This window comes from Labeo rohita, chromosome 18 (genome assembly GCF_022985175.1).
Source record: "Labeo rohita strain BAU-BD-2019 chromosome 18, IGBB_LRoh.1.0, whole genome shotgun sequence".
Taxonomy (NCBI): domain Eukaryota; kingdom Metazoa; phylum Chordata; class Actinopteri; order Cypriniformes; family Cyprinidae; genus Labeo; species Labeo rohita.
The window spans coordinates 16,999,702-17,012,744 of record NC_066886.1 but is presented as its reverse complement, the minus strand read 5'-3'; the positions used below and the strand labels follow the sequence as shown (position 1 = coordinate 17,012,744).

The 13,043-nt window shown below is 32.2% G+C and overlaps 2 protein-coding genes across 4 annotated transcripts in view; both read right to left on the bottom strand.

Moving 5' to 3' along the window:
• Positions 1 to 55: 55 nt before the first annotated feature.
• On the bottom strand, positions 56 to 6,515 carry ppp1r15b (protein phosphatase 1, regulatory subunit 15B). The gene is given in 4 exon segments (XM_051135042.1): positions 56 to 1,568; positions 3,376 to 3,408; positions 3,410 to 4,473; positions 6,136 to 6,515. Coding segments are annotated over 4 exon segments (1,458 nt in total). The 5' UTR covers positions 6,284 to 6,515; the 3' UTR covers positions 56 to 1,355.
• A 3,228-nt stretch (positions 6,516 to 9,743) lies between these two features.
• Positions 9,744 to 13,043, bottom strand: part of pik3c2a (phosphatidylinositol-4-phosphate 3-kinase, catalytic subunit type 2 alpha) — a 53,923-nt gene continuing 50,623 nt past the window's right edge. For all 3 annotated transcript variants that reach the window (XM_051135017.1, XM_051135016.1, XM_051135018.1), the window contains exons 30-33: positions 12,615 to 12,696; positions 11,043 to 11,152; positions 10,836 to 10,961; positions 9,744 to 10,759 (exon numbers count right to left, since the gene is read on the bottom strand). In XM_051135017.1, the coding sequence (XP_050990974.1) occupies positions 10,577 to 10,759; positions 10,836 to 10,961; positions 11,043 to 11,152; positions 12,615 to 12,696 (501 nt within the window). In that variant the 3' untranslated portion in view covers positions 9,744 to 10,576. The remainder of the gene's footprint in view (positions 10,760 to 10,835; positions 10,962 to 11,042; positions 11,153 to 12,614; positions 12,697 to 13,043) is intronic.

The window sequence follows — 13,043 nt, the reverse complement described above, 5'->3', positions numbered from 1 at the left end:
AATTGTACATTCAAACAAATGCAGGATGTGATAATTGAACATTTGAAGAGTCGTTTAATTTATTCTCAAGCACAAACTGCAATGATCAGTGAAGTCAAATGTAGCAAAGATCTTATAACAGCATCTGTTTTTGTAGGACATAAGCTGTAGGATGTAATTTTTTAACATATGCACTACTGTTCAAAAGTTTGTGGTCAGTAGGATTTTTTAATATTTTGTAATGAAGTCTATTATGTTCACCAAGTGTATTTATTTGATCAAAATTCAGTTAAACAATAAAAAATATATATATTTTATATTTAAAATGTAATTTATTCCTGTGATTCTATCACATGATCCTTCAAAAATCAATCTAATATGCTGATTTGCTGCTCAAGAAACGTTGCTTATTATTATCACTGTTGAAAATTGTTGTGGTGCTTAATAATTTTTAAGAAAATGTGACAACATTCATTTAAAATAGAAATATTTTGTGACAATATAAATGTTTTGATTGTCACTTTTGATTATGTCCTTGCTGAATAAAAGTATTAATTAAAAGTATTTAAAAAGTATTAAAAGCATAAAAAAGAAAATCTCACTGACCGCAAAACGTTTGAACAGAAGTCTATTTGAACAAATATATATCTATATATAGAAAAATGTAAACATTGAGGTGCATTGAAACTTGGCCTTGTTACATTTTTTATGCATTTTCTTCAACTTATAATAAATAATAATAATACTAAAATAATAGCAGCCTATTTGCACACCATTTAAAACCACTGAAATAAACAAGGTATAATCTATCCCAAAATTAAAATGGTCTAAAATTGTCCTCTTTTACTCTTCCTCATATCATTCCAAACCTATGTGACTTTCTTTGTTTTGTGAAACACAAGAGGAGATATTATTACTGAATTATTTAAAACTATTTTCACTAAACTATTTTGTCTATACAATGAAAGTTAATGCGGTCCAAAACGACACTGGACCCTCAGGACGGCATGTCATTTTTCAAAAAGTCTTCTTTTGTGTTTCATATAAACAAAATAAGAAAATTACACAAGCTTGGAATGGCATGATGGTAAATGTTGGCATAACATTCATTTTGGGTGAAAAATCTATCAACAATTTGTGTTAAAAACAAATATGTGTGATCACTTTCACTGAAGAGTCTGTAAGGCATAGCAAAAAAACAAAAACAGAAAACAGCAGTAGCAACATTCAGTAGCAATCATGGTACAATGTGTGTTGGGACACAGCAGTGAGGTATAAATGTCAATTTAAGTCAATATAACAGTCTAGCGGCTGGCCTGGAAACTATAAAATCAATAATTACAATCAGAAACTGTTTTTTCCCAATCAAGGGCTGGTTATTTCTTCTGTACGCTGTCCTTATAGGCCCACAGCTTTTCCCGGTGTGACAAATTAAAACAGTAGCCAATGGCCTTTTCAGTTTCACTGATTCTTTTTCGGAAACGGTCTCTGTCCCGCGCGAATTCCTCCCACGGTCCCTTACGAGATGCTTGAAAGGCAAAGGACCAAGCTTGCATCTTGTGGACTTGTATGACGGGAGAAAATTTCACCTGGAAAAGATCAGCAATATTAGTCAATCAATATCAATATGTTATCAAACAATGATTTATAGTTGACTTAGGGTGTGTTCACACTTCTAGTTCGGTTCATTTGGTTTATTTGGTCCGGACCAAAAAGGAAAATGATACATTAGGTTTGGGTCTGCTTAAAGTTCACACTGGCATTTTTGACAGCGAACCTAAAGATACCGAACCTAAAGGAATAACGATACGCTCACAACCTGATTGGTCAGGTTGAATGACGTATATTTCGCATAGCGTCGCATCTTGTCATTACTTCCTGTTTTTGGTTCGTGTTGCGTTCGTATTTCATTCAAACCGCACCAGAGTTCATTTGGAAGCGGACCGAGACCCATCTTTTTAGATGGGTCTGCTTGTTTGGTGCACGCCAGAGTTTGAATGGCAGCGTTTACACTTACTCAAATGAACCGCACTAACAAAGCAATCGGACCAGAGTTCGTTTTAATCAAACCAAACATGACAAGTGTGAATGCACACTAATGTCTAAAGCACCATAAAGGTTCAGTCAGATTAGCAAATTAGCAAAAGGTTATTGTCAATAGTGTTGCAATGTATGAAGCACAGCTCACACAATAATCAAACCAAGCAGCTTTCTGTTGGTTAGTGTGGCGATTTTGCATAACCAGCTTGAACCTGTTGCGAAATCTGCCTGGAGAAAATAAAATTCCCAATCATGAAAATTCGCCATACAGTGTTGACCGCACCTTAAAGGAGACCTACTATGCCTCTTTGTACATTATGTAATGTAAGTCTCAGGTGTCCCCAGAATGTGTCTGTGAAGTTTTAGCTTAAAATACCCCACAGATCATTTATCATATAATTTTGAAAATGCTTATTTTGAGTGGAAGCATAAACACACTGTTTTCATGCATGTCTCTTTAAATGCAAATAAGCTGATGCTCCCTGCCCAGTGTTGCCAGGTTTTTCAACAGAATTGCGCTACTTTAACACTATTGCTACAGTTAGTTTTTCATGCCCTCAGGTTGAAACAACCCCAATAACATGATAAAAGCACCTGGAATGCAAAGTTTACCAGGGGAACCCTGCCAAAAAAAAATGCGTACTTTACCCCCCGGAACGTGATTTTTACCGCTGGAAATGCCATTAAGCTAGTTTTGAGTAGCAACTAGGGGGGGTTTTGTTGTGAAAACCTGGCAACCCTGTCCCTGCCCCCTTTTTTCCAGAATAATACTGTGCCTTTACAGATCGTACCTAGGATACTCTGCTAAAAAACATCTGTTTGGTTTTGATTATCATGTCTGTCGTGCTAAAATCATGCATTTTAAACCATATTCGTGTAAACTTATCACATACACTTTTCTGAGCGCACACATCTGAAGCAAATGCACAGAAAGCGGCTGTCACATGTGAGTACTAAACTGTTTAACTGCAATCTCTTTTGTGTCATATTGCGCTTAAACTGTAAAATACACAGAAGTTTATGTTAAAAACACACAAAAACAGCTAGGAAAGAAATTGCATGTTTATATTAGATCTGTATGGCAGCAGGGTAATAGACAGTAAATAAATCAATAAATCCACTGCTCTTTTATCTCCTCTGAGGCTGGGAGTCTAAATAGTGTTCTGTGCTTGTGTGACAATATTATAATAAAATTTGTTTTTTCACAAGCTTGCATAGAAAGGCCTACTAAAAAAATCTACTGGGTTGCTCTTTTTCACTTTTTCTGGGTTGGTAGATGCACCAGGGACCCGTTCATAGCACTTAAACACTGAAGTCAGATTTTCATGATATGTCACCTTTAAGACTGATAATTACCTTCTTAAAAGTGGGACATTTCCTCTGGTTGCCCTTGAAGAGCAGTCAGACCAACATGTCTTCTCCATGGCACCACTGATAATGTCTCAACAGGTAATTTGTGGCAGCAATGGCGAGGAACTTTACTTGGCGGTAACGACGGCTTTGAGCGCCTTGAAGATTTTAAGAGTCTATCCGTTTTATTTTGTGTGTTGCCACTTGGCGATTCATGTTTTGAAGGTATTGGTGTGGCTGGTGAGCTTTGAAGAGGGGCTCTGAAATTCAATGGGTGATATGGGTCGTCATTCTGAGAGAGGGATCTCCATAAAGCCTCTTCTTCTTCATCTTCAGAACCTGGTTTGGAAGAATCAGAGCCTGTAGATGCAGTGGATTGTGATACAGTGGGACTTTCAGGCTTTGAAACCACCAGCGTTTTGCTTTTTTCAGGAACCGCACTGGATAAGCATGCCGTGAAGTGTAAAGGATGATATGGATCCGTTGAGCTGGTTAGAAGATCCCAGAGTTTGTCGTTCTCCTCTCGTTCTCCTTCAAAACAAGAGCTGTCTGTGCTTCCCCAGCTGAACTCGCTGCTGTCTGAGAATTGACCGACTGACTGAACTTGACATGAAGCTTGAACATCTGTAGTTAAATCAGGATCACCGATGGGCTTCTGATGCTTTACAAACTCCTTTGTAGAAAACCCAGACACATGTGCTGTAAACGTGCAGGTGTTCTCTGAGCATTTCCTGTCTGATCCTCCTAATATGGTCCAGTCGTATCCGTGTTTCCACACGGAGTGATCTCCAATGTACAGATCTTCGGTGTCATTGAGACACTCTGTTGCGTGGGACACAAAGTCGTCTACCAAGGAGCAACAGAGTTCGTCGCTGACCAGACTGGACAGGACGGCTCTGGAGTGGGAGCTCACGTCAAATGGGTCCCTGCCGAATTTTGAAAGCGGATTGGAACCCCCGACCACCATGTTTTTGTTGTTTTCAAACAAGGATGAAAGCAGGAAACTTTCAGAAGGGTCTCCTGACCCACTTGTCATGTGCTGGATGTGTTGCCCTGTCTCGTCTGTAATTCTCAGGTGGACTTCAAACCTGAACATCTGGAAAACTGGAGACCAAACAAAGAGTTGGTGAAATTACCTTAGGCTATAAACAAAAGACTTTCTCACTTTAATAAATTAATTGAAACGATAGATAGATAGATAGATAGATAGATAGATAGATAGATAGTATTATGTGTTTTAATCAATAATAAAATGTTAAAATACTGAAGTTTTTCCCTTCTCATTACAAAATCATAGTAATAATAATAATATGCGTGTATGTATGTATGTGTATAATACTATTATTATTATTATTTCTATTATTATTAATAATAATAATAATAATACATGTTTAAGAATAATAAATATGAATAATAAAAATAATACAATAAATAAAATAATATAAATAATACAATATTTATTATTATATTTATATTATATTTATTATTACTATTATTATTTAATTGTATTATTTATGAAACATCTATTTATTTATTATAAAATGAATAATAATAATAACAACAATAATAACGTTTAAGAAATAATATAATCAAACACGAATAATAATGTATATATATATATATATATATACACACACACACACACAATCACACATACTATTTATTATATATTATTTTGATTGTTTATATTTAATTTTATTAGAAATAATAATAATAATTATTATTATTATTATAAATATTATGTACATATAAGAATAAAAATGATATATATAATATTTGTTTTATTATATATTTTGTTATTATATATTACTTTTATTATTCATATTTAATGTTATTATGAATAAATCTAATATAATAATAAATATAATAATATTGAATATATAATATCATTATTATATATTGTTTTTTATTATTTATATGTAATTGTAATTTTTAAACATGTATTATATGTATATAAAATATAAAAAATATATAATATTTATTATTATTATATATTATTTTTATTATTTATACTTAATTTTATTAATAATAAATATAATAAAATAATAAAAATTATTTATAATGTTTATACACACACACACACACACACATATATATATATATATATATATATGTGTGTGTGTGTGTGTGTGTGTGTGTATAATATTATATTGTATTATTATTATAATAAACAAAACTATTAATGTTGTTTTTTTTTTTTTTTTTTTTTACTCCTCTAAAGAATATATATATAGAATATATATCGTTTTGGACAAAAGCTAAATGAATGAATGTAAATTAATAAATATGAAAATGTTGAATCAAAAGTATTCAAATAAATTGATCAACAGCGCTTTTTTGCAGGTTTCATTTCACATTTTTACACAGTTTGCACTTTTAATCTATAAGAATAATTTATTTATACAATGATAACAACAACAACAACAACACAATATATACAAGTTAAATATTAAATAATAATATAATACTTAATACTATACAATGATCTACGTTATTATTATAGATAAGCGCATCTGTACAGTAAATATGATTATTTAAACCTGCAGTGACAAAGCATATGGAGCAAAACATTTAAATGCAATAATTTGGTTTTAATAAAATTCAGTATTGCACCACTACTGCTGTTTTCCCTATACTTTTTGTCACTCTCCTCTGGAGAAAATACTTTTTTTTTTAAATACTTGATTTTGTAAACCTGCAATGGCACAGCAGATGGATAGCAAAACATTTCGAAGCAAATATGTGAATCAGTAAAACCACAATTACCCGTCATGAAGGTGCAGCAGATGACCTGGACCAGCAGTCTCAGGTGTTCCCACACCACCGTCAGGATCTGTTTCGTCCAGGGCAGAAGCATCATGCCGCTGTCCCCGAACCGCCGCAGCGCGGTCCGCTCCGATGCGCTCCTTTCCATCCTCAAACAATACCCTGTCACGTATTCTGATACTCGTCCCTTGGTTTGTTTTCACTGTAGTAATTTATCGGCTGAGTTTTGAAGTTTGCTAACCACATCTTCCCAGATATGTGAGCGTTAACTCCGAGCGAAAGCTGCTGAGGTCCACATGATTACCAAGTCCCGTTTACAGCACCTCCGAATGAACGTACGACTGAAGACAAACGACCCCAACTTAAGAAAGCACTCTACTATAAACAAATATCCCCAACCCTGCAACCATGCGACCGTTGATTGGATCGCTTATGTGTCACTCAACTTGGCACCGCCCTCTTTCGCAACAAACCACGCCCATTCTATGGCGTAGCCGAGTGACGCATGGTTTGTTGTCCCATGTGAAATATCATGAAGCAACAGGTATACAGATTGCTACTATTACATCACGCAGTTACAGTAAGCTTGCAATATAATCGTGGTAATATATTTAGACATAATTAATCATTTATGTATTTTAAATGATAAAACAATGACTGAATGAAGTAAAAATTAGGATTTTACACTGGCTACGTCGATGGACCAAGCTGTGAATTCTGCTCTCAACCAAGACGGAACTTAACATTTTTGTATTGTAGAAATGTGAAAAAAACCCTTACATATTTTTAATATTTCGACATATGTTGTGAGAATTACATTACAATTCAAGTCACAAGGATATAAATTAAACACATGGAGTAAACATCAATTGACAAAACGCATTATTTGAATGGAAGCAGATGGAATTTATTATCATCTGTAACATTTTGCACTGTTTTTTATTATACCTAGAAATACAAAATGTACTACAGCAGCTTTGTGTGACTGTCCAGGAGCAAAACCTAATGTCAAATCATGCATACTTCTTCATCAGTAATCTGTCACTCTGGAGACAAAGTAAATGTGTGTACTTTCCAGACTGCTTTTCTCTTTCTCTTTCGCTCCAGACGCTTTCTCTCAGCAACAGCCTGTTAAATGAGGTGGTGCAGAAACGCTGGCAGATCTGAGGTCAGGCCTTTTAGACCTTTTACCACCAATGACGAAGCGCACCTGGGCCACACCACAAGAGTCCCCAAGGTTCACACCTACATCTCAGCAGAAATCATTAGTGTGTGATTGTCAAAGCTTTAAAGGTATAGTCCACCACAAAATTACAGAATAAACAGTTTTGGTTACCATTTACTAATATTTACTTTTAAATCATTCAGGTTTGGAACAACACAATCACTGTAGTTACTCAACATGAGTAAGTGATGACAGAATTGTATTTTTTGGGTGAGCTATCGCTTTAAGGTGTGTTCTTACACATCTTCAATAGCAGCTTTAATCACAAATCACCAGTGTTATTGTTATCTAAAACTGTTGAAATAATGTTAATCGAAATTAATCAAAATTAAAAGTATTTATTTTGTTAGTAAGTTAAGAAAAATGTAAAATGTTGCTTTGCCAACAAACTAAAAATAATTTTAAGCTTAACTTAAAATTACTAATTAGTACTTAATTTACTAAAACTGAATTTAGAAAGGTTAAAAATAATCAATAAAGCAAAATAAAAATGATGAAAGCACATAAAATTACTTTAAACATACAAATATAAATACAATTAAAATTAAAATTAAAAGCTAATTTAAAATACTAATAGTTACTATTATAAATAATACTAAAATAACACTGGAAAACTATTTATTTTATTAGTATTTATATTTAGGAAAAACTTAACGTAAAGATAAATTAGAAATGTTGCCTTGGCAACAAATTAAAAATAATTTAAAGCTGAAGTATTTCAATTACTAAAACTGAAATTTAAAAAATGGTTAAATATTATCATCTAAAGTCAAAAAAAAAAAAAAAAAAAAAAAAAAAAGACGAAAGCCCAAAAAATTATTTCAAACTTAAAAATAATAATAATAATAATAATAATAAAATTAAAATTAAAACTTCAAAGCTCATTCAAAATACTAATAATTGATACAATGGTCTATAGATAATACTAAAATAACACTGGAAATCAATTAATTCTATGAGTATTTTTTTTTTAAGAAAAAATTTGAAATGTTGCTTTGCCAACAAACTAAAAATAATTTTAAGCTGAAGTACTTAAGCTTACTTAAGATGAATTTTAAAAAGGTTAAATATAGTAAATAAAAGCAAAATAAAAATGACAAAAGCACATAAAATTGCTTCAAACTTAATTCGAAGCAAATTCAAAATACTAATAGTTACTATGACAGTATATAGATAATACTAAAATAACACTGAAAATCAATTTATTTCATTAGTATTTATTTTTGAGAAAAAATTAGAAATGTTGCTTTGCCAACTTAAAATAATTTTAAGCCAAAGTACTTAACTTACTAAAACTGAATTTAAATAAGGTAAATATAATCTATAAAATCAAAATAAAAATGACAAAAGCACATAAAATTACTTCAAACTTAAAAAAAAAAAAAAAACATTTTAGAGCTAATTCAAAATACTAATAGTTACTATAATAGTATATACATAATACTAAAATAACACTGTCAAATCAATTTATTTATTAGTATTTATTTATGAAAAAAAATTTGCTTAGACAACAAACTAAAAGTAATTTTAAGCCGAAATACTTAAATTATTTAAACTGAATTTTAAAAAGGTTAAATATAATTAATAATAAAAGCAAAATAAAAAATGATGAAAGCACATACAATTACTTCAAACTTAAAAAAATAAAATAAAAAAATTCAAAGCTAATTCACAATACTAATAGTTACTATAATAGTATATAGATAATACTGAAATAACACTGGAAATCAATTTATTTTATTAGTAAGAAAAGAGAATAAAAGTAATCAATAAAAGCAAAATACAAATGTCAAAAGCATATAAAATTACTTAAAACATAAAAAATTAACATTAAGAATTCATCTCTAATTCAAAAATCTATTTATTTTATTATAATTTATTTTTAAGGAAAAACTTAAAAGTTAAGAAAAAAATAGAAATGTTGCTTTGCCAACAAACTAAAAATAATGAATAAGCTGAAGTACTTAAATTACTAAAACTGAATTTAACAAAGGTTAAATATAATCCATAAAAGCAAAAAAAAAAAAAAATTACAATGAAAATTAAAAATGCAAAGCTAATTCAAAACACCAATAGTTACTATAATAGTATATAGATAATGTTAAAATAACACTGGAAATCAAATAGCATAAAATTAACTTAAGACTATTAAACCTAATTATGATAATATAATTTATAATAAAACCTTTTAACCAAATATGAAAATATGATAATAGTAAAACTGGATACAACTATACAAGTTTACTAAAAAGAGATAACTAATTTATGAAAGTAAACATTTACAGTAGATGCAAACTATAATATTGAACTGTTGTGTGTTTCTTGCCTGCCCCCTACTGGATCAAAGTAAACAAAACCTCAAAACAAAGAAATTATACAGAGAGGTGTTCAAAAACATTTAATTTTCCTTAAGAGAGAGACAGAATTACAGCAAACATTGATTCGGTAAGGTTAAGATAACCAATAAATAACTGGCCATGTTAATAACCATTCAAAATGTATTTTTAACAGAGTGAGTGATGACAATCTTATACATCTTTTTAAAAATGCCTCCTAATAATCGATTCAGCTGAGCTCAGGCAGCAGCTTTAAGCCACAGGTGCCGTTCCCTTTTTAAAGAGGGTTTATTATACAAATCTGTTGGTGACCGACTCCGATCAGCCCATGGGAAGTACATACTACATTATCTTACAAAACAGGGCCTTTTAAAACCAAGAGCGAAAACGAAAGGAGAGCGTGAAGGCACCCTGCTATTGTTCCCTAAAGGGAAGTGGTCGAGTTTGTTCAGTTCATTTGGCACTTTATCAAAAGCACAGTGAACTCTGCTGTGCTTGTTTTGATAGCTTAAAACCTTACAGACTTTTAATGTTTCTTATCTGCATATGTAGAAAAGGAAAGTGTAAAAATGAGCCGTTTTAAAAATACAAGTGTCAATCTCTCTATATATATTCTTATATATATATATATATATAATAATAATAATATAAACTCTTCTTTAAGTGAGCCGTTTGGTCCTCTTTTAAGTTCCAAATGTACAGAACACGAATGTTGATTTCACACATAAAGTTAGGTGGATTGATTCTTTCAACAAGGACTCAACCTTGATTAGTGTCATAGAGAGAGAGAAGAGAGGGATGCTGGGGGAATGTGAGTGGTCCTGTAAGGGCACTTGCTGCAGTCTCCTCACCTTTCATTAAAGACTGGAAATCGTCAGATCTAAAAGTAGGGCACAGCGGTGAGCTTGTACCACTTGACCGTTTCTCTGCTCAGGTCAAAGTCTTTAAGGCTGAGGGTGATGCCACCCAAACAGCAGTTCTCTCGTAGAGACTCTGCACTGAGCACGCTCAGTTGAAGTTCCCTTTGCTTCAGGGTTTCCTTACTGTAGCCGCTGTACACCAGCTACGAAACAGAGAAGGAAGTTGTTTGTTAGCTTTAGAATAAAGCATGAACGGTTAAATAGGAAGGTTTTGCTTACCATTTCATTAAATGTCGGGTTCCTAGTTTTCCTCGCGATCTTTGTTTTGCGTTTGGAGGTTTTGTGGGGGTCTGGGAGAAGGTATGTTTTTACATAAGGGTTTGGGTCTGCTCCGTCATTTGACACCTGTTTAGAAGAAAAAAACGGGTGAGGTTTTGGAATGAACAGAAACTGCGGTTTAAGACAGGTGCTTTTCATAGTTCTTACCAGGTCTTTAATGTGCATGACCATGATGAAGAGCGTGCTGTTTCTGTAGGACACTGACAGCTTCACCTCACCCTCCACGCGGCCAGTGGTGGGACTCACTGGAGGCGTATCTGCCAAACAGACATCAAATATATGAAAACAATCATGATAATGTGGTGTGTTAAATGTTAAAAAAAAAAAAAACACACACAGAAGCTTAATTATTTTACCAAATAAGATGGATTATACAAAATGCGTGTTGTTTTTTTATTTAGTACTGACCTGAATATGATATTTCACATAAAAGATGTTTACATATAGTCAACACAATAATAGTAGTTGAATAGTTGAATAGTTAATAGTAACAACAAAAATAGTAGTTGAATTTATAAAAATGACCCTGTTCAAAAGTTTACATACACTTAATTCTTAATACTGTGTTGTTAACTGAATGATCCACAGCTGTTTTTTTTGTTTTGTTTTGTTTTTTTTAGTGATAGTTGTTCATGAGTTCCTTGTTTGTCCTGAACAGTTAAACTGTCTGCTGTTCTTTAGAAAAACCCTTCAGGTCTAACAAGTTCTTTGGTTTTCCAGCATCTTTTTTTTAGTATTTGAACCCTTTTCAGCAGTGACTGTATGATTTTGAGATCCATCTTTTCACACTGAGGACAACTGAGGGACTCATATGCAACTATTACAGAAGATTCAAACGCTCGCTGATGCTTCAGAAGGAAACACAATGCATTAAGTGCCAGGGGTTAAAACTTTTGAACAGAATAAAGATATGTACATTTTTCTTATTTTGCCTAAATAAAAAACTTTTGATCAGGGTAAATTTAACTTATTTTGTCTTCTGGGAAACATGTAAGTATCTTCTGTAGCTTCTGAAGGGCAGTACTAAATGACAAAGATATGATATTTAGGCAAAATAAGAAAAATGTACACATCTCCATTCTGTTCAAAAGTTTTAAACCCCAGCTCTTAATGCATCGTTTTTCTTTCTGAAGCATCAGTGAGTGTTTGAACCTTCTGTAATAGTTGCATATGAGTCCCTCAGTTGTCTTCAGTGTGAAAAGATGGATCTCAAAATCATACAGCCATTGCTGGAAAGGGTTCAAATACACAAAAATGCTAAAAAAAAAAAAGAAATTGTGGAACCTGAAGAACAGTGGGCAGTTTAACTGTTCAGGAAAAACCAGGGACTCATAAACAACTATCACTAAACAAAAAAACACAGCTGTGGATCATTCAGGTAACAACACAGTATTAAGAATTAAGCGTGCCTGTATGTAAACTTTTCAAAAGGGTCATTTTTATAAATTCAACTATTATTTTCTCTCGTGGACTATATGTAAATGTATTTTATGTGAAATGTCTTATTCAGGTCAGTACTAAATTAAAAATAACATGCATTTTGTATGATCCCTCTTATTTTGGTAAAATAATTAACATTTTGCACATTCTGCAACGTGTACGCAAACTTTTGACCTCAATTGTAAATAAACCTAAACGTAAGCAGGTGATAATAGTATACATGTGATTTTCTTTAAAAAGAACCTCAGTATGTAAAAATTATATATATGACACACATACCTGGAGTTTTTGAGAGTCCTTCAAACCCCTCAGTCTTGTCATCTCTCGCAATAGGGTGGAAGAAAGTGTAGATAAGATCACACTAAGAAATATAAAAAAAAAAAACCAAAACAAAAAATTAAACTCAGTCACATTTACTTACACTGCTGTTTTAAAGTTTGGTGTTAATAAGACTTTTTTTTTCCCGGAAAGAAATTACTTACATACATTAAAGGGATAGTTCACCCACAAATGAAAAGTCTGTCATTAATTACTCACTCTCCTGTCGTTCCAAACCCGTAAGACCTTCGTTCATCTTCAGAACACAAATTAAGATATTTTTGATGAAATCCAAGAGCTTTTGACCCTCAATAGACAGCAACGCAACTGACACATTCAAGACCCAGAAAGGTAGTAAGGACACGAAAGAGAAGAAATTGCTGAAAAAAG